At 36.3% G+C, this 22,330-nt stretch overlaps 3 protein-coding genes across 4 annotated transcripts in view; 1 reads left to right on the plus strand and 2 right to left on the minus strand.

The window, feature by feature from the left end:
- Positions 1–2,189, plus strand: part of LOC107656614 (adaptin ear-binding coat-associated protein 1-like) — a 6,105-nt gene extending 3,916 nt beyond the window's left edge. The window contains exons 7-8 of the mRNA XM_016444520.1: positions 1,154–1,247; positions 1,462–2,189. Of these exons, the coding sequence (XP_016300006.1) occupies positions 1,154–1,247; positions 1,462–1,522 (155 nt within the window). The 3' untranslated portion in view covers positions 1,523–2,189. The remainder of the gene's footprint in view (positions 1–1,153; positions 1,248–1,461) is intronic.
- Positions 2,190–6,063: 3,874 nt separating this feature from the next.
- LOC107656585 (serine/threonine-protein kinase SBK1) lies at positions 6,064–10,970 on the minus strand. Of its 2 annotated transcripts, XM_016444477.1 has the most exons (5): positions 10,739–10,970; positions 9,494–9,638; positions 9,140–9,342; positions 7,866–8,570; positions 6,064–6,486 (listed from the first exon to the last, which is right to left on the minus strand). In XM_016444477.1, the coding sequence occupies exons 1-4, from the start codon at positions 10,742–10,744 to the stop codon at positions 7,896–7,898; spliced, it is 1,029 nt and encodes a 342-aa protein (XP_016299963.1). In that variant the 5' UTR covers positions 10,745–10,970; the 3' UTR covers positions 6,064–6,486; positions 7,866–7,895. The 2 variants fall into 2 exon arrangements, with proteins under 2 accessions (XP_016299963.1, XP_016299962.1); XM_016444476.1 differs by lacking the exon at positions 6,064–6,486 and having other exon boundaries at positions 7,519–8,570.
- A 3,090-nt stretch (positions 10,971–14,060) lies between these two features.
- il11b (interleukin 11b) lies at positions 14,061–19,374 on the minus strand. The gene is made up of 5 exons (XM_016444460.1): positions 19,290–19,374; positions 15,435–15,601; positions 15,228–15,308; positions 14,772–14,930; positions 14,061–14,219 (listed from the first exon to the last, which is right to left on the minus strand). Exons 1-5 carry the CDS (start codon positions 19,372–19,374, stop codon positions 14,061–14,063), a joined length of 651 nt encoding a protein of 216 aa, XP_016299946.1.
- Between the last annotated feature and the right edge of the window lie 2,956 nt (positions 19,375–22,330).

Below are 22,330 nucleotides of genomic sequence, written 5' to 3' on the forward strand. Positions count from 1 at the left end.
TATATATATATAAAATTCTGTAAATGTAAAATATGAATTCTGACCATGTATTTTTATTAAAGGAATTGTTCACCCATTTACTCCAGTTAGTGATTTTGTAGATGAGTTAGTTTTTTCATTGGAACAGATTTTGAGAAATTCAGCATTACATGTTTTCTCGCCAATGAATCCTCTGCAGTGAATGGGTGCCATCAGAATGATAGTCCAAACAGCTGATAACACCATCACAATAATCCAAAAGTAATCCACGCAACTCCAGTCCATCAATTAATGTCTTGTAAAGTGAAAAAAATCAATCATTAAAAACTTTAACATCTAGGCTAAAATATGACTCTTCTATCCATAATATTGCTTATTGGAGACACCTTAATGATAGCTTTGTTTCTTACAAACATGCTAGTCAGTTGTTTGGACTCTCATTCTGACAGCACCCGTTCACTGCAGAGTATCCATTTGTGAGAAAGTGATGCAATGCTACATTTCTCCAAATCTGTTCCAATGAAACAAACTAATCTACATCTTGGATGGCCTGTGGGTGACATTCAGCCATTTTTCATTTTTGGATGAATTATTCCTTTAAAGGGTTAGTTCACCCAAAAATGAAAATTCTGTCATTAATTACTCACCCTCATGTCGTTCTAAACCCGTAAGACCTCCGTTCATCTTCAGAACACAAATTAAGATATTTTTGATGAATTCTGAGAGCTCTCTGACCCATAGACAGCAATGTAATTACCAGCAATGTAGCTTCGTAAAGTTACGGTTGAACCCCTGATGTCACATGGATTATTTTACTGATCTCCTTGCTACGTTTCTGGACCTTGATCATGGTAATTACATTGCTGTCTATGGGAGGGTCAGAGTGCTCTCAGAATTAATCAAAAATATCTTAATTTGTGTTCTGAAGATGAACGGAGGTCTTACGGGTTTAGAACGACATGAGGGTGAGTAATTAATGACAGAATTTTCATTTTTGGGTGAACGCTCCCTTTAATATGTTAACCCACTCTAAATGCAGTGGGTTGCACTAATGCACATAAAGACAGATACAACTAAATTTTACAGATATTATTTACAGAAAATGTATTTTAATTACGTAGTACTTTTTTTTTTCTTCTTTTTTTTTGACCTCACTTTCTTTTTCTACTTTTAGAATGTTTATTAGAACTGGACAGCAGTAACTCTAATACAGTGGTTCAGTCAAACCCCAGCTCTGACCTATGGGGTGACTTCTCTAGCTCTGCAAGGTAATATGATTAGAGACCTTGATTCTTGACCATTGAATATGTTCCTGTACTCAGATATTACTACTGATCACTAAATATTTTCATTAAACTTGTCTTAAACCACTACCTTTATAAGTGTGTAAAAGTATGTAAAAGCTAGAATCATGTATTTTTTAAAAATGTTTTTTCTTTCGTTCTTTCTTTCTTACTTTCGTTCTTTATTGCTTTCTTTCAGCACTGTTCCTCCTCCAGCATCACGCCAAGAACCCTCTTCTGGGAACTGGGTCCAGTTCTGAAAAAGTTTTATCCTCCTTCATTCCATTATTGTTCCCATTCCTCCATCAAAACTACTGCAATTAAAAGATACTGCATGATTGTATGGAAAATTAGAGGCAAGCTGTATGTAAAGCTGCTAATCATAGCAGAGCAAGGAGGCGAGAAATAGGCTAATAGGAATTATGTTAGTCTTATAAAACAAATCAACCAAATTAAATTATGAAAAAGATTGTATAAAAGAGAGGAACATCCCACGGGAGTTATATGTAAAACTTAATGGTAATGTTTTGAAGATTGTTTCAGTATCTTTACATTTGTCCACAAGGTGTTGGATGTGTCCATTTTGTTGTCATGACCTGTATATGTTTGTCTTAGGTTTGGAGGAGTGAACATATGTGTGTGTTTTGAGTGTTTAAAAAAAGGCAGAGATTTTGATTGAAAGTGTACAATTTAAGTGAGGCTTGGATATGTTGAGCTTAACATCTTGTATATCATAAGAATATATAAAACCTGTACAGTATAAATATACAAAAATACTGATTAAAGGCCACAATTTAGAAAAATTATGTCCCTCAAATAAAGGGATTATATCTAGATATTCATTACATATCCATATTGTCATTTACTTACAGATAACAGATAGTCGTTTACGTGTTAAACTAAAATAAAATATACGAAAGAACAACACACATCGCTTCAAATGTGATAATTTTAAATAATATAATCTCTGTGGAATATGATTCTCAAAAATATTAGCATTTGCCCTTGCAGTATATGAAAAATATTTATGTGTTCCAATGCTTTATGCCTAGCTTAGTTTATGGAAACAAATGCAATCATATTACTGTTATGGAGGCCCATAGCTATTGGATATCAAGCCTCTCGACTCCAAAGTACAGCAGGCATGTCTGCTGTTTTGTCACCCTTACAAAATATAAAAAGTTATTATCATGTTAAAATTTTTCAGCCAAAATACCACAGTTACTATACAGTACTACACTGTCGTGGATTAAATATTTTACTCTTTATTCTATTATGGTCTTACAGTAATAACTGATTGCTAATTTTATTGTAGGCAGACAACATGGTTACCATGACGTACAATTCTTCTATCCGTAATTGATCTTTGTAGCCATTTTTTTTCTCAAACATACAGAAATTTGCACATATTAGCATGACTCCTCAAGCATTCACATTTGACTAATTCGCTTGCCAGAGTTTGTGGAGGGATTTGGAAAGTAAATAAAATCACCACAAATACAGATGGTTAATTACGTAATATTGTGCTTATCAGTTTCTGCTGGAAAATCCAGTTTAAGATAGTAAATGTTGTGGACCATGGTAGCTGGTCTAAGATGGTCATTAGTCATGTGCTAGACCAGTGTTTCTCAACCAGAGGTCCGTGGACCCCTAGTGGTCCTTGACATAAGGCCAGGGGGTCCGTATAAAGTATACATTTTTGTATACATTTTGTATATTTTGACATGACATGTTCCCATGAAAGAAAAATCCAATATAGCTGATGATATGGCCAAATACTGGACAAGTCGGCTAACTTGAATTATACTTGACTGCATTTGGTCCTCACAAAGACACAAATGATGTGAGTCAATTTTGTTCTGGGGGTCCTTGAGGATGGTTCTGAATTGGACTGGGGTCCGGTACGCCAAAAGGTTGAGATTCACTGTGCTAGACCATCTTGGACCAGCAACAAATCAGCACCCAGTTCAAGGTTGTTTTTGGAACTTGTTGGCTGGTTCTCTAATGGCGAGGTTGGACCAGCTAGAAACCAGCTAAAAACTGGTACACAGGCCATGCAGCTGGGTCTCACATCTGTTGATCTAACTAGATAACATCTTCCTGTTAGCTGACTTTTCTGAGCTCAGCTGCTTCGATTGGTTGTGCAAGAACTACCATCACTCTAACAGCCTGTACTTCTCAGTTTGGCCACCAAACGTCTCTGTCACCCCAGTGCTGAGTATTTTCATAATACATGCACACCTGCTCCTTGTCGGTCGTGAGTAATAACCTGTTAATACCTTTTGTAGTTCCCTTAATTTGTGTGATCTAGCTAGTTTGTTCACAACATCATTCTGTTTGGCTTAGATTTTAATTCTTACAAATGTTTGTCTGCACCTTTGACTCTTTCACTGGGTTATATGGATTTAACTGGTTAACATAATGAATTGGATTGCTTTTGAACTTTGAACTGGGAAATCTATTAATGGGTTTTGAGATTTTGAACCGTGCGATTGGATCCTGCTTCAGTTGTTGATTGTCATAAATATACAATTCATGAGTGCACCAAGACCTAAGACACTTAGTTAGTTGATACCTCGTTTTTCTCAACTGTTGTATACACTTTCACCAGATTATGATGGTTGTACTCAATTTCTTTTTGAAATGAGTGAGTATGGATTATCATAAATTGGTGTAATTAATAAAAAGAAATAAATTAACTAAAAACAATAGAAACATTATAATACACCAGTCTGACGATTAGTTGGTTGGAGGATATCTTTGTCCAATACTAATGAATAATGACTAACAATTTGGTCTGTTTTTCATATAAAAGTATCATATGGCTTTAGAACACTTGAAATACATTGCATGATTATGGAAAAGAGTGGCCTGTACATTATTCATCATTTCACATTACTTTGGAACAACATGAGAGTGAGTAATGATGATAGAATTTTCATTAGGGAAGCTATTTCTTTTTATGTTTAATTACTGCATGTGAAGTGAGATTTTGAATCAATGAGATTTTAAAATGGTCAGGGCTTCAGTGCAATGGTGCTGAAATAGAAACCAAGCAATGAACAAAATGTCCTTTCTCTCATTGTGGTAGTAGCAGGTTAGGATACAGTGTTAAGATTTGTTTTGAAACATTGCGAGGAAATGTTCTTGGCTAATGTTTGGGGACCAGCTGTTCACTCGACGATGCAAGTTTAAATCGGTCCTCATTCAAAAGTCTGAATGTGTGAGTGACTTCTGAACATGTGTGTTATTCGGCACCACCCTGTCAACATGTCTCACTGATAGATTGTGGACTTGATCTTTCTCTCTTACACACATTTGATCTGCCAGTTCTGCTAAAGTGAATAAAATGTGCTTTAGAATTAAAGGTGCAATCATTAAACTATCCAATCGGACACACTGTAAATTTTATCTTGTTTAAGCTACAATAATTAAAAGAGCTTGGCTAAATTCAGAATAGCATACTATTTTTCCATACAATATCTTTTTATGGCAGAAACAGTGAGAGAAGTATGCTATTCTGAATTCTTCCCTTTTCTCATTTCACATACTGCTTTTCGCATACTGCGTATAGTAGGAAAGTAAGCATGTATGGGCGCTGGGAATGTGGTGTGCAATTTAAATAAACGCAATCATTATTAATTTCATGATTAAGACTAAATACGCAGCAAATTGATTTTCAGATAATTTCTAATAAGGCACTGAAAATTAACCATTGCATAGTTTATTATAAAGTACTGCAATAATCATGTAATCACATTTAAATAATCATGTTTTCAAAGTGTATTTCTTCCAATTCCATAGAATTGCCATACATCTATTAAATCTAATCAATTAACAAGTATGAACATGGTTTAAATATGGCTAGCTGTGAAACATGCACGATTTAATTAATGTATGAGATATAAAATATTGAATTGATATTGAAATTAAAATGAAATTAAATGATGGTTATTATGTGTTTAATACATATTTGGTTTATGAGTACTATTACACCAATGCCATTCTTGGTTAATTTATGAAAATATGCATCACATTAAATTTACTAGTTTGTTAAAATGGAATGAAAATTGTTCCATTCCAATGAATGGAAATTTTATATGCAATTAAAATACATAGGCTAATCTGAAATATTTGCTTAAATATTTCCTCAAAAGTTAAAGTTGTCTCATGGAATTTCATAGCACCTTCCACAACATGAAGCTTGCAGCAGCTTCTGGAGGTTTATTTTGTGAACATATTCTCTAAGGAAGAAACTTTACAAATAAAAAGTTGGTACTTCTGGCATTCCAGTGCTATAAATTCATCAAATTTCTAGACAGATATTTATCTCACGCACGTTTACTTACAAATTAACATATGCAAGATGACAGCATACTTTAACGCTAACATAATTGCACATAAATGTGTTTTAATGTAGTATATCAAATGAAAGGTCATACAGACAGCAGCTGGAATAGTTAGGGCTGTCAAATGATCTTCGTGGATCTTCTCCCTTCAAGTAATGAGCTATTTCAGCTGTTAATCTCTTAACAAGGTGCCTAAATAACTTCAGACTGAAAGGGCAAAATCTGGCACTATAGTGACTTTTGATGTCAGTGTAGATTGTATTCATTCAGTTTCTGGAGCAAATGTTTGCAGTTTTAAATGTTTTCATTTTTTTTGTTTTTGTTTTGGAAAGTCAGGTGGTCTTCATTTATATACTGTGTATTATTTTGTCTAATTTGATAGTCTAGTTGTAAAAAAAAATTATAATCTACTTGCCTTTATACAAAATTATTTTAATTCTATGTATTTTGCAAATACGGTTGTCATATTTACTCCATAATTTACAATGTTATGTTTTCATGGATCAGTTGAAGGAGTCTGAACATAAGCCAAAGACCTATCCGTTACATGTAACTTCACACTTTGTGTGTGTGTGTGTATGTGTGTACAGTGTTGATAAATGAAGGGACATGTTTAAATGCAGAAGTGTGAGACACTTAAAGATCGGTGAAGGCTGTGTGTGTTTGCCCATGCGTGTGTATGTGATTTCAAGTGTGCGTCTGACAGAGGTGATGATGGCTGAAAGAGTTTTATTAATGTGGTGTGGGTTATTTTTAAATCTAGGACACATAGCGTCTGAGTGTTTGTGTGTCTTCTGCTGAAACTTGAGAGGTGTGCTTCTTCTTACTCTTGCGCTCACAAGTGCTCCACGTGAAGATGGCATTTCATGAGCATACTGTAGGTTGTTAAAAGCATAAATATGATTTTAAGACAGGAGTGAACATTCCAATCTTTATGACATTAAGCAAATATACAAGATATATATATAAACGTAGTTACAGTTCAAAATGTTGCTGAAAATAGATGTTTAATAATTCATTTTTGTATGGTAGACAGAGCAAATTGTTAAATTTTGAATCCTTTATTTTGATTAATTTGACATTAACATTTCTATAATTTCTACCACAAGTTCCCTGCAGTTCCACCATAAACCCCTATGGGATCCTACTTCATTATGCTTGTGGGGAGGTCCAGGATAAAATATTTTAACATTTATTATAAATCTGCCCTCATAATCCTTAGTCAAAAACATTAACTTCCTCTCACGACAACATCTTTTCTCTGATGCGTGCACCAGCACTAAGGCAGTAATCCATTCCTTCCAGCAACGTGCCACTCACATGAGATTGCAGCAAAGAACGATCCAACCAATTCCCGATGGACAAGATCAAGTCCTGCCTTACTTTTTTTTTCTTTATTTTTTTCCTTTCCGAGAAGTCCAGTTGGACTTTGGAAAGTGGAGATGGCAGCAATATTTATCTAGACTTATAAACACAGATGTTATTAAGATGCCTGCAGATCTTTAGCTGTCACTCTTAATATTTTTGGTAAGGATTCCATGGTAAAGCATTGATCTTTGTAGGATCCACATTGTTTTGGAGTGTAGTAATGTTGCTGGACTGTGGATGGAGGCCCAAGTTTGTAGAAACACTTTTTGTACCCCTTTTCAGTTCTATAACCCTTAACGACTCTTCTGATTTAGGGCCAGATCAAAACCTTTAGGGCCAGATTTACTAAAAGCTTGCACCAGTGCAAACCCTCTTTTGGTAGGAGTTTCCCATTTAGGCACAACATTTATGAGAGGAGAGTATTTAAATTAATCACGCAACACGATTTACTAAGGTTGGCGCTAGTCAATTTACTGGTATGTGTGCCATAATTTAATGCCCAAAAAAGCATGTCTTAAACCCGACGCTAATTTGTGATGCTCTTGGTAGATTGCATTGGTCATTATGCAAATGATCTGGCTGCATCTGTGTTCTTTAAAATGCACATTGTCAGTAGATTAACCACAGAACTTTCCACTCCCATCTGCACTTGTATGGGATTGCGCTCTCATGCTAACTTACCCTGTTTGGTAAATCTGGCTCTTAGTGTTTACAGCTAAGATATAATGTGGTCAGTTGGGAAAACAAACTCAACTAATAATGCTTCTATGTAGCATATTAAACAGCAGGCTTTTGATTAAAACTGCCTGTTAGCATCAGAACTACTTCTAAAAAGTGATAACCATTGTTCCCAAATGGAGTGAATGACCAGATGACGACAACCTACTGATCTCGGTCCTGTCCTTCCTTTGATGAATCACCCACTGACATCCTTGTCCAATAGCCAGGCTCCTCCCAGATACCTTTCCACCTCATCTGGCCTGCCACGAAGACTGGACTGTGGGTGGAGCAAGGACCTAAGAAGACGAGCCGCAATAGGGCTGAACGCAGCAAACTGCGGTGCCACCTGGTTGAAGTTTTCAGGCTGATCTGACCCCCCTCGTGACTCTTGTGATGCTGAACCTTCCCATTTGGTCCATTGTAGATATCTTTTATATGCTGGGTTGTCTGAAAAGGTCTCAGACCATGGAAGGCTCCCCATGAGCATGGCGTAGATTAGAATGCCTAACGCCCAGCTGTCTATACTGGGAACCACAGACACCAACATTCTTTGAGTCTTTCCAGAGTCCCCTTTTTGCTTGTTCCCATTGTTGTCCACCCCCAAGTGGCCCAAATGATTCTCCTCATTTTTTCTTGCCATCTCAGCCTCAGGCGTGCAGTAAGGGGAGCAGTACCACACACATGGTACCCTGGTGCCTGCAGCCTTCACCATGCCAAAGTCACCAAGCTTGACCCAACGACACTCACGGTCACATAGGAAGATGTTCTCCGGTTTGACATCACGATGGACAAAGCCAAGAGAATGGAGGTGAGAGAGGGCACCGCTGATCTGGGAAGCCACTCCCTGGGCACGGCTCTCTTCCAGACCAACCTGCAATGAAGAAACCAGTTTACCACTTTGGCCAAGGGTGGACACCCCTGATTTAAGCACTAATCAATTTACCGAGCTTGCATCAACCTTTCATTGCAAACCAACTGTTGTAACTGTTATTTACAAAAAAAAAAGTTCTGTTCGTTCATTGCTCACTCTATCCAAATCAGTGGTTCCCAACCCTGGTACCCAACATTACGCATTTTTGGATGTCTCCATAATCGAACACAACAATTTCAGGTCTTGGAGTCTCTACTAATGATCTGATGAGTTGAATCAGGTGTATTTGAATAAGGAGACATCCAAAATGTGTAAAATTGGGGGCACATGTTCAGAAACCACTGATTCAAACCTGGGTGTGTAATCCTGCTCCTGGAGGGCCACTATCCTGCAGAGTTTAGCTTCAGTCCCAATTAAACACCTGATCCAACTTATCTAGGTCTTCAGCATTACTAGAAACATCCAGGCAAGTGTATTGGGATAGGCTGGAGCTAAACTCTGCAGGACATCGGTCCTCCAGGAGCAGTCATCATTAAGATGCATGAAACTGATGTTAAACTTTTACCAACCTCAGGAACGATGACATCATAGAGGTCGCCATAGAGGCAAGGTTGCTGGGCGAACACATAGTGAGTAGGAGTGGAGAATGCGATGCCTAAAGCAGAGGTAAGTGAGGGGTGGGTGCAGAAGGCCAAAGACAGGTTATATTCCCTCAGAAATGACAGTAGAGATGTGTCGTCTCGCAGAAAGAATTTAAGGGCCATTGGGGTTCCTAGATTCCATGCAAATTTGTAGGAATAATGGAGATATTGTCAAAGGAAAAGGAAGAAGGAAGCAGTATACAGTAATCTAGCAGAGTTCCCAGAAATGTGATGTAGCATGGATAAGATCAGATGAGAGAAAGATAAAGCAACATAACTTACCTCTCTTCTTGTGCACTGCTAACTTGACTTTTCCGTATGAACCCTCCCCAAGAAGTTTAATAACTTGGAAGTGATCTAAAGGCTCCAGTGTTTCTAGAGACTGAGCCGTTAAGTGACACAGCTCATCCAGAAGTCTTGTGGCAGTCTGTAAGAAGCAAAACTAGTCAGGGTTGCAGATAGATGTGCCAAACATTCAACACCTAATGTAATTTGAGGGAGAATTTGCATTCCTCGTTTTCCACTTTGTTTCAAAGACACTAAATTAGAGCATCACTATTTACTAATTAGCATGCAAAAAGTCTTGTTTAATACCCATGGCATAGTTCCCATACAGTTTTGTTGTTGTTTTCTACCTTTTTGCGGCATGTCAACAAGGTTTCACTAGCTGTCAAATACCACAAAATGCCATGTTGAAAGTAAACGGGATCTGGCTGGATCAGAGATATACTGCTGGGATCTGTCACTGCATATTATTATAAGGTCACTACAGCGAAAGGGTGATTTGGGGCTCAGTTCTGAGGATTGTCTATTCTGTCAACACATCTTAACTGTCCCCAGACAGCTGTGCTATTCAGCTGAACTTCATAGGATTAGGTGTTCTGTTCAGTAATAGTATTCGTAACTGATCAACATTTATTCATGTAGCATGATCGAATGTAATGATTTGTATTTGAACTGGATGCTGTTTCAGTGTTTTTAGGTTTTTAGTCTGTGTATGTTTTGATGTCCCAAAAGCAGAAATATTACACTCTTTAGTAAAGCAACAGTTCAGGATGATGGGGGACAGTGTTGCATAAGAGGGATAAGGTGCACCTGTTGGGCATCAGTTGTGTGAGGACAGACAGTTCACCAGAAGTTGTGTTTGGTTAACCCCTTGTCAAGAACAGCGGAATGGGCAGCACATCTAAGTTCTTCAGGATTAGTTGTGAATGTTGTAAATCGCTGAATTACATAGCATGTTCTAAAAACACTTTCAGGTATGTGCTATGTAACTCTTCTATAACTTTTAAGCACTTCTATACACATCTATATACATCCCTTGGTGAGAGTAAGAGACTTCTTTCTGAAACATTGGATAATCTTACTGAACTTGTGAATGGCAGTGTACATATGGAATGGAGCACAGCGCATATTCCATGAACAAGTGTCTTATTTGAAATTACATTACATGCTATATGAAAATCTTTTAAAATCTGTGCACAATCCATATAGAAGAGACATTTTTAAAGAAATGAAAAGACTTACTGTCATGTTTGCTGTTTGAAGGCTGAAAGGGAATTTAGAGGTGCAGTTCCCTGTTGATCAGTCTGTCCATAAACTCTAGTCACTGAAAGCTGCAGGTTATACAGGCAACAGCAGGTCAACCAGTCATGAATCAACTTACAGGTTACAGTTTCTTTTGCTTCTGAGTACATATCCTGATTGCTATACTGCATTTGTCCTCAGCTTTATACAGTTCAATAGTCTCTCTGTACTATCTCTCTCTCTCTCTCTCTCTCTCTCTCTTCCATCTTTCTCTCTCCCATAATCCCCTTCTCCTTCGCTTTCCGCCCCCTCCTTTTTGTATCACTTCATTCCCCGTCTTCGTTCTCTTCTCATCCCATTTCACTTCCTAAACTACATCTCTCACTCTCTCTCTCTCTCTCTCTCTCTCTGTCTATCCAAATTCTCCAGTATGCTCACTCACATGCGCTCTCGCTGCCATTACCCCTCCTTTTGAATGTTATGGTGTTCATTGCTGACAGTTCTGTAGAGCTTGTATAACAGACAATTTGTCACTATACTATACTGTCACTATACCCCCCCCACCCTTTCAGTTCTTCTCTCTGATGTACTTAATGCTCTCACATTTTGTACCTTCTATCTTTTTTTGTGATTTAGTGTGATTAATCAAAACCTCCTCATTTACAGCAAATACTAGATTATCTGATTTAATTGCAGTTGATTTGATTGATCAGCATTTCATGGAAATCAATTAATAGCCCTTTATCTGTTTTTCTGTATCATGGATCTGACGAATGTGTTATGATGCTGGCCAGCATGTTCGATTTCTCTCTCAGGGAGCATGACAAATCCAACAGCTGTGAGAGAGTGGTACACAAAACGCTTATATTGCAGATCTCTCTTTCTGCAGGATGTGCCAAGTCCTGACTTTTCAGCTTTTTAAACTCTCTCACACACAGTCATATGACATATCCTTTATCCATATCCCATTCCCTATTCTGCAGCGTTTGGTATTAGTCATCATGACAAAGATTTTGACATTCATGGTTGATTACACTAATACTGGCAATTTTTAACTGTCTGGATCTATAAGCGCAACTATCTGTGAAAATGCTCAGCCAGACGGGGCAGGAAAATGAAACCTACAAATAAGACACAAGTTTATTTAAGGAACAAATATTAAAATCCAAATATAACTGATTATATACAGAACATCAGAAATGATGTGATGATGGTTGGATTATTGTTTTATTAAAGGTTCAGTTGTTGCTGACGCAGTTCAAGAAGTAAACAAAAAAAGAAGCTGTGAGCGTTTGATGTAAAATCATTTTATTGAAAGAAAAATGACAAAAACAATTAAATAATAAAAAAAATAAATAAAAAAATAAATATATAGATATGTATAAAAAGAAAGTATGAAAAATAAACACAACATCCAGGACACAACTGAAGCATCTACATCCTTCTCAATGGGCTTGCAAAGCTTAATCAGAGGGAATTTAGGTGTTTGTTCCCTTCACCTGAATGATTTTACCAAATAATTCTCTGATATTAACACCACTGTAAGCGCTGTATGCATTTGCAAATCTGTTTTCCTGTCTACATGTAGTCTGATGAATCCATCATGAACAATGTCAAAGTTTTTTTCAAGTAATGTAAGGCCTCTTTTTCTTGTTTTCAGTGCATTTCTGCAATATGGTGGCACCTTTAATTTAGAATAAACACATAATCACAGGGAATAAATACAATCTGAAGGCAGTGAGTGCATTTCAAGCTACTGCATTTTGCAATGTTCACAAAAACCCATGGTGCAGCAGCAATAGCATCCATTAGCCCTAATGAAACTATGGACTTTGTTTTGTGTTGAATGCCCAATTTCATCTTCCATTTATTCTACTTTTGCCAAATAGGCCGTGGATCAACATCATTCACTGTTAAAAATTCCTGTTAAACAAACATAGGCTTAACCCTATAACCATTAAAGCAACTGTATGTAGTTTTGCGTATTTTTGTGATCATGGAGCAACCTACAGTTAAATGAGTGGACTTCACTGTGGTAAATACAGTGGACAGGTGTACCACAGCCACTCGAAGGCAAGTCTGCAACCTTTAGCCAAAAAAGCGTAACGGCTAATGCTAACGCTGCTGCATTGGCAGTATGCAGGGAAGGAGACCAGAGGCCATTATATGATTGGCTGAGGTGCCTCATGTGATCCAAGTTAGCCGTCACGATTTTTCCAATGGAAAGTACTACAGACCCTCACATCTCCCAATATTAAGCCAATCTCTGGTATTTCGCACCCACTCACCATTACATACATGCAGAACAGAGGTTTGTGGGGAACGTGAAAAGGAAACGGAAGCCATTCGCCTTATTAGAAGTAAGTGTACCGTCAGAATTATTCTGAAACTGATATTTCAAGGTAAAAAAAGAAAACTGCATACAGTTGCTTTAGCCACTGTGCTGTTGAAGTGGCAACCGTACCTAAAGTCTAACCTTAACCTTCAAATTAGAATGGAAGATAGTTATGTTGTTCAACAAGAATGTTGATTCAGGACTTACTGGTGAAATTACTAACTTAAAAAAAAAAAACAGATAAATAAATAAAAGAGTGCCCGTCCTGAACTGCATTTAATTATACAGTATATCACATTAATAACCACAGTAAAAGGTTTCTAAGCGACACCTAATGGTCATTATTAGCAACTGCCTGCAGCTGATTTTTTGCATACAAACTCCCTTATTGAAATGGCACACTTAATATTTGTATAAAGTGCTATTTTTCTCATTCACTCGATGTATAAAAATCCTTCATTGTAAACAAAGAGCTGTTCAATAAATATTAAATACATAAATTATTAATAAAATAAAAACAACAACATACATAGGAAACGTTAATTGGAGAACACTGTCAAAATGGAGAATGACTTACAAAGGCTGGAAGGTTCATTCCATCCTATCAAACATTAAGGCAAGTCAGGCATCATGGAGATAAGCTGAGGGCTACTGGTGTTAATCTAAATATATTGTACAAAATTGTGAAAAAAAAAAAACTTTTTGCATTTACCCAAAATATATTTTATATATTTTTTTATAGAAATGTACTTTCATGCCACTTGAAGTACATTTTATGTTTTGGCATTTGAATGTTTAAATTAAATACTTTTTTTTTTTTTCAGAAAAAAGTAATATTATACATAGGAAACGTTAATTGGAGAACACTGTCAAAATGGAGAATGACTTACAAAGGCTGGAAGGTTCATTCCATCCTATCAAACATTAAGGCAAGTCAGGCATCATGGAGATAAGCTGAGGGCTACTGGTGTCATATGATGTTGTTGATCACTGTTGTCTGTGTTTCAGGACTCCCAATGCTCTAATGTACCAGTTGCAAAAGAAATACAGTTTGTCAAGGATCTCCACATTGGCCTGGTACAAGTTCCAAGCTGTGTTCAAAGGCGACAGGGAAGGGTAGACCAGTTCAGATGGTGTCGTCCCAATCTGTAAGAAGGTTTAGAAGATTTCTGTTTAACAAATTCTTACTTTTTTCACTTTTATTTCATTTTTGTTGTCTGTCAACCATCATGGTTTTTAAAATAATCTATTTATTCCATGCTTTTCCATCTGTTGTCACCCTGAATCTTCCAACGCATTTGGAGTTAATAATAACATTTCGACATTTGGAGTTCATAAATGTCAATATATATATATATATGTGTATATATATGTGTGTGTGAAGAGTTTATTTGCAAAAACAGATAACTCAGTTTTGTTAATTTTCAAAAATCATGTTTTTTTTATTATTTTCTCATGTTTTTATTGTGTGTTATTTTGTTAGTTAGCTGTATTTTTTTTGTTATTTTTTAACCTAATCAAAATAACCCATAAAAATAACTGTTTTCTTTATGCTTAATTTATTCCTGTGATGGCAGCCATTACTTCAGTCTTCAGTGTCACATGATTTTGACAAATCCATTACATCCATTTTGACAGCTTTTAAGATATTTAAATATTGTTTGATTTCCTACTGTAGGTGTGTTGAATGGTTCTTACCTGTATGAGCACCATGTGGCTGATGACTTGGATGCGATGAGCAAGTTTCTTTGTCTTATAATAATCACTCCCCATTTCTTCCTGTTTTTGCTGGATCCAGTCAAGATGGAACTTGAAGGATTTAAGACCAGAGTACAGCTGTCCTAATGTACTGCTCACCTGTGGGTCAAAAGGAGCCAGATGTTACACACAATCCACATTCACGTCTATCTATCTATCTATCTATCTATCTATCTATCTATCTATCTATCTAAGCAAACTTATGGCACTTGTATGAATTTCTTTGCATTTTTGTTCCAGTCTGGCCTTTTGGTTGGGAGAAGTTATGATTGCTTGGGATATCAGTCTGGTCTTAATTTTGGATGTTATTCATACAAATGTTCTATCAAAAAGAAAGTCTAGATGCTTGAAACAGACATGCAAAAAAAAAAACAGGCAGAGATGTGGATGTTCTACCTCGAGTGATTTCAGGTCTTCTGTTTTGTAGTTCAGCGAGGGCAGGGATGTGAGTGATTGTTCAAAGTCTTTCATCTCATTCTGAAAAATGTCAAGGATTTTTTTAGACAAACAATAAGCTTATTGAGCAAAATGTAAATATGTGTTATTCTGAAATTTATCCTAAAATGAATTAGAAAAGCATTTCCGTAAAGAACTGGTATTTACCCCATGCCTTTCTTGTGATACTAATTTCAGCAGCGTACGCATATCTTGATACAGCATCTGCAGACCCTTTTTTCCTTGTGGTATATTATTGGGACGGGCTGTGATGAAGGTGAAGAGCTCAACGCAAGTCATCACGACAATGAAGGGAAAGGTGGAGTCAGGTGACACTGTCAGCATAAAAAAACAGGATTTCTTATTAATGTCATTGGAACAGCTGCTCTGAGTCACAAGTGTTTCAGTGTGTGTCCCGAACAGCTGTTTTACTCCATAAAAACTTGTATCTAAGCAGAGGGATTTGCATAGAGAGCTCTTCCTCTTGGTTTGTAATGGTTACACCGGATGGGATGGTTTAGAGAAGGATTTCATCCCACAGGAGTTTCCAAGGCATGTATGACATGCATTTGTAACAGTTGTTTGTGATCAATTTCACACTGAATGCACAAAATTAAGAGAGGTGCTGTTTGGATGAACGGATGTGAGTCAGCATTTTTTCCAGATATAATGTTTGTTGTATATGGTGACATGCCTAAATTTAGATGCACCCTTGTTTAGCCTGAGCTCATGAGACAGGATCATAAAATCTCACCAAACCGGCAAAACTGGTGGAAATGAATGACAAAATTCAAGAATTTCCAGTTCTGAGTTCTTTCAGGAAATCTGTATCCCTGAACTCACATATTACTGAATGAGACATGCATCATCTTCTTTTGACTAAGACCAAATTAAGTATATTTTTCAATTAAATATCCTAAAATTTTCAGTGTCAACCTGTTTTTCCAAAATTACTCTCTGATTAAAACCCATAGCAAGAATATATACGCATTTACACAGTTTTTTGAGGAGCATTGAATACATTTCATGACAATTACAGAGAAAATTAATAATGCAGTTCTTTCTTTTACCCACTAATAATTGGCCCGTTTGATGTTTGCGGCAGTCTTTAGCCACAGCAAACTCAAATGAGCCATGACTGAAGTCTGTGTGAAGGTGTAGGCCTTCAAATACATGCAGCAGATACATAGCCGCGGGAACGTATTTTGAGCTGGGGGGGCCTGAGAAATAAAACGGAGGGGGGGGGGCACGTGACGAGAGGGATGCGGGAAGATGGGGGATCCAAAGCGCAATTCGTTCCCTCGTTGCCCCCAGCTCGGCTGGCCCCCAAACTGCCCGGGCCCATATGCACCTGCATACCCTGCATAGACGCTACACCACTGATCTTATTTGTTCTTATCTGTTCATAAAAGTTTTATGTTTAATATAAGCGACTTTGTCATTGTAGCATTGTTGATGTTGTGTGTGTGTTTTTCATTAAGAGTAATATTGAATCAACCTTAAGAATTAATTTTGTTTCAAGAATAGGAAAGACCTAACGTTAAAGATCAAAATAAGCGCTACAGATGTGAGAATGCGAGATTTGTTGCTGCTGAGGTAGACGCTCTCGCTCTTTCTCTGCTGTCTGTAGAAATTGTTGTTAATTCTTAATTTGGATACGGCAGAGACATGTTACAGGTTATAATATAATCCAAAAATCATGGCAACAAATGATTTTTTAAGTCAGTTTAATACGTTTAATCAGTTGAAACGACTTTCACAGTCGATTTGATTCAACTTAACTCATATTTAACCGTTGCTTCTTGTCATTGTAGGCTTAGGCTACTTTTTTTTAATGAATTTTAATGAATATACTAATTAATAAAATTTATATTATTTATTTTGTATTACATATTGTTCATTCATTTATTTGTAACACCGCACCCCCAGCACCCCCATTTTTTCGTGGGCTACACTCCAGGGGGTGCTGCAGCACCCTCAGCACCACTTCCCGCGGTAATGAGCAGATATGTGATAACTGTGAGATTTAACAGTTTGATAAGCATTAAAAGGAAATGAATGGCTATTTACGCAATTAGCATCCTTTGAAACCTTTTTATATGGAGAAATTGTTCATGTCAACGATAACCATTGTGTGTAACCCCTACAGATTTGATGGCACGGTGATCCCCATCAGTACCGTTGTAGGCATGCAAAGATCACATTGACTCAATTAACCTTGCAACCAGCTGTTGACTCACTTGCAGACATCCTCTGTCTGAACTTGTGGAAAATGATTTTTAGACCGATAGCATCTTTTTGCTTTGTCAACACAATTTTAAAAAAGCATTAGCTTTATGGTTTTGAAGTGTTCAGTAAATGAGCTCATTGCTGATGCACCAAGTCAATATGTGTGCATATTTTAAAATTGGAAGTTATCAAGCAGAAGCAATGTAAGAATGTTTAAAGACTGAAGTTACAACTCTGATCCTGCAGCAGCTTTACAAAACCATGAAATCTTGACCTTGAATCAGTATTATTTTAATATTATCTATATAATATTTTAGTATATATTTGAATATATACCTGAATTAGCTTTTTTCAGGTTTTCACTTTAATTTTAGTTTTGATTTCCATTTCAGTTTTAGTAATTGTAAGTTAAATTATTATTTTTTTAAATTTTAGTTTCTGAGGCAACATTTCTAATTTTCTATTCAATCTAATTTTATTTTATTTCATCTGTATTTCAATTACCCAAAACAAATTTGTATAGTTTTAGTCAACAATAATAAACCTGTCTTGAATTGTATTATATTACATTATATTTAATAAAATTACAGAAATGACCACTTTAAATGAGTCTTAGTAGGTTAAACATCTTCATCCCTTGACCCTTGACCTAAATGTGACCTGTTATCAAGAATGCAGCACATAATCACGATTTGGAGAACCAAAGTAACTAATAATTTAAGCATTGAAAAACCCATATTGGTGATCTGAATGTTAAGTGTCAGTTACAACCTTGACTATCATAATGATAATAAATAAAAATAACTTAAAGCATTTCCTTAAAAGAGTTAATATGCTTTACATTTTTTTTTTTATATTTAATTTGTCATATAAATGACACAATACCCATCACTAACATCAACTGAATTAGATTGAGGTTGACAAGCCAAATGCTTTACTAGCTTGAGTGGTTATTTTGGTACCTATTCTGAAAAGACTTTTCAAACAAAATTCATTGATAGCAAAAACACCCACACTACAGACCCACCCTCTACAATTGCATGTTTGCCCTCACTAAAACACATTCCCATCCCTGTGCTGTAAAGTTGATGTAAAGAATGATAAAAGTAGCCTACTTACATTTCATGGTAATCCCAAAAACACAAGTAGTAAACACAGTGTACAAACTTGTGTTATCACTCTACTAACATTTGGACTAGTGAAAGGGTTCTCCTTTATAGTATGGGCCATGACACACAACTCTGAGTCACTCACATTCAGGAAAAAAAAAGTAGACCTACACACCCCCTCTCACTAAACATATCTTTTTTTCTGAAGAACTCAACAATTGTTGCTAATTCCACCAACTTGATGCCTCCAGACCCTTATGTTCCTAATTTTGGATTTCTATTTTAGGGTAGTCTTTGCGCCACGTAAACAACCTTATGTTAAGCATCTCTGGTAATGCATGTAAAAGACTCTATATCCATGAGATGATATTTTTCTTGTTATTTATCTCCTAATCTGATACTTACTACTTTGTTCCACGATTAGGCCGGTTATCTTTCATATGCATGCAATATACATACAAGACAACAGTCGTATCTGATTACAGTTTGCCATAGGGAAATGCCACAGAGATGATGGGCTGAGATGAGACGCTTTTTTTTTTTTTTTTAGATAAATTAGGTGCAATTCATGACAGAACACAGACATAATATATTCACACACTAATCTAGAATATCTGAAGCCCCATACCCACGTCTACCCACTGAGCATTCGCTCAGTAGATTCGTTCACTTGGCGTCCTCTGACACATCGCGCTGTTATTTCCACTCAGACGTCCAGCATGCACAAGTGTCCTCATGCCTGAATGCACAGATGTGCATTCCTTCCCCATCCCTCTTTCATTTTCTTTATCACCCACTCATTCTTATGTCTTCCTTTTTTGTTTGGCTTGTGACTGCAATTAAGGCAAAGAGAGACTTGTTTGATAAGAGAAATGACTGTTAACACTGTGTGGGGTCATATCCTGTACCTCTTCAGGAAGTGGTGAGAGTAGCCTAGAATCTTGTGGTCTAGTATACTTAGAATGCAGTGATAGATTATGCGTACACTAGGGCTTTTCACACTTGAAATAGTTATCCCTGCTGGGTCATTCTAAACCCCAGGTAAACAGTTATCTTGCTTCATGTTTCATACTTGTCATAGTTAACAATTAATATTGAATATTCATAAACTGAGGTTTAGCGTTTTATTTGCATATTTGCGGTGTGTCACGGATAGGACGAACGCAGCACGCCTGTTTACATAATGGCTCTAGCATTGCTCATTTTCGTGTCACATAGCTACCTGCACACAAGTTTTTTTTTTTCCTGAATGGGCTTTTCGGGTTAAAAAGGGTAACATTTCAGCTGTCTCTTCACTCCAAATGACGCGTTTTCCGCCACCATTCGACATTTTCCCCTCAAACGCCCAAACAATTAGGCTATACAACTATTTATACAACGCGCGGTGTTTCCATGACCGTCCGAACATGTGAGTACGAGACTCGCTCTCGAGTGACTGTTGCTAAACATATAGTCGTTACATTCTAACATTTTATACATTATTGGACATTTTCCCATGCACTATAAATGAGTCATGGCTGACTGTGTATAGATCATTTCTACAATACTGTCATTTACTAAAAACATTTGCTCTTTTGCTGTGATGCATCCACACGGTCAATGTCACACAACATAAAAATAAATAAAATAAAATAAAAATAAATAAAAAATACAGAAGGCAGTGGAAATAATAATATTTACTAATAGAGTGAAACGCTCTTCAACTCGGGGTTAACATAAGGGTTTAGAACGATGATAACTCGTGGTTTAGCGCAGTGTGAAAGCCCTACTGTACAAGTATAAATATATATTATTAGTATTTTCACTGCCCTCTGTATTTTTTTAATCTATTTATATATTTATTTTTAATGTTGTGTGACGTCATTGTAGAACTGATCTATACACTGTAAAAAAAATCCGTAAAATTTACGGTAAAAAACCGGCAGCTGTGGTTGCCGGAATTTTACCATAAAAAATACGGTAGCAACGTTTTAGGTTTTACTGTTTTAACTTAAATTTACAGTTAAATACCGTAATTTCATTAACTGATATAATGTTAATATACCAACCTATTGAAGTACTGAAATCTGTTTTGTACCTTTGTAATACACTGATAACCACCAAATGCAGATGGTGATGAGAAAGTCACATGATGAACCAAAGCCCATCACAAGCAGCTTTTAAATAATAACATGTACAGGTGCATCTCAATAAATTAGAATGTCGTGGAAAAGTTCATTTATTTCAGTAATTCAACTCAAATTGTGAAACTTGTGTATTAAGTTATTCACTGTAAATTATACAGTCTTTTTCACTTCCAAAAATGGTCTACTACCGTAAAATTAATGTCCAATACATGTAACGTACAATACAGTTTTTCACCGTATATAGTAGGGGAATTTACCGTTAACCATTTAACAGGTTTTTACTGTAGCATTTTTACTAGGTGTAACACAACCCTAATATACCAAATTGATAAGAAAAAACTAAGAAGAAACATAGTTATTTCAACAAAAAAAACATCAAATTTGAAATGTAACGCAGGGAATTCTGGGAATGTCAATTTACGGTTATTCACTGTAAATTATACAGTCTTTTTCACTTCCAAAAATGGTCTACTACCGTAAAATTAATGTCCAATACATGTAACGTACAATACAGTTTTTCACCGTATATAGTAGGGGAATTTACCGTTAACCATTTAACAGGTTTTTACTCTAGCATTTTTACAGTCTTTTACCGTTAAATTCACGGTCATTTTTTACAGTGTAGGCTACACAGTCAGCCGTGATTCATTTCTAGCGCTTGGGAAAATGTCCAGTAATGGGCAACTGTGATAAAGTAGTAATGGATTTGGTTGATCTCATGATGATGATCTCATCTTCTCAGATGCAACAGGTGGAAAGTCAATGGATGGAGAACACGCCTTAGTGCCCTTCCCAAAAAAAGTGGGAAAAATGTTACTCACCACAGGGAATTCTAATCTTTTGCTGGAGTCATGCACCTCATTGAACGTTTAGAAGTACATGCTTTGTCCAAGCGAACCATTCTTCCATTAGTCTGCAGCATCGGAAGTTGCATCATATTTTTTGACACAGCAGCCTTTTCATAGCGCTGGGGCGGGGATGTGGATTGTTAATGCTCAGTAGGCAGCAGCTCGTTGTTTCATATTGGGATGCGTTTACACCAGAAGACAAGCCACATTTAGCCCAAGTGGGTGGATTCTTTGAGGTGTTTAAATTCCTAAAAGTAATGCATGATCAAGCAGAAACAACATACTTTCCTCTATTAATGAACTGATCATTGAATCTGATGCCATCTGATGAACTCTTTTTACCTCTTTCAGTTTTTCCAACTTGTGCTTAAGTGATATACTGTCTAAATATATTTAGGCTATATATATATATATATATATATATATATATAATATAAATATACCATGTGCTTTGATCGTTAAAATAGGGCCCTATGTCTTTTAGCAATGTGATTTTTATACTAAATTAAATTGGGTGTTACAAAAAGAACCTTCAAGATTCTTATAATATTAATATGGGTTACACTTTAAAGAGTTCAGATGCAAAAGCCTCTAAGTGCCATCTGATAGTTTCTTCTAAAATTAGCATTTTATATCAGGCTCCTATGTTTAGGTTCAGTAATTGTATTATAATGGCAATGTATAGATCTTTTCTATAAATGAACATAAATATAGGAGTCTGATAAAAATGCTCATGTTAGATGAAAATTTCA

Source organism: Sinocyclocheilus anshuiensis, unplaced genomic scaffold, assembly GCF_001515605.1.
Source record: "Sinocyclocheilus anshuiensis isolate Anshui unplaced genomic scaffold, SAMN03320099.WGS_v1.1 scaffold1393, whole genome shotgun sequence".
NCBI classification, from domain to species: domain Eukaryota; kingdom Metazoa; phylum Chordata; class Actinopteri; order Cypriniformes; family Cyprinidae; genus Sinocyclocheilus; species Sinocyclocheilus anshuiensis.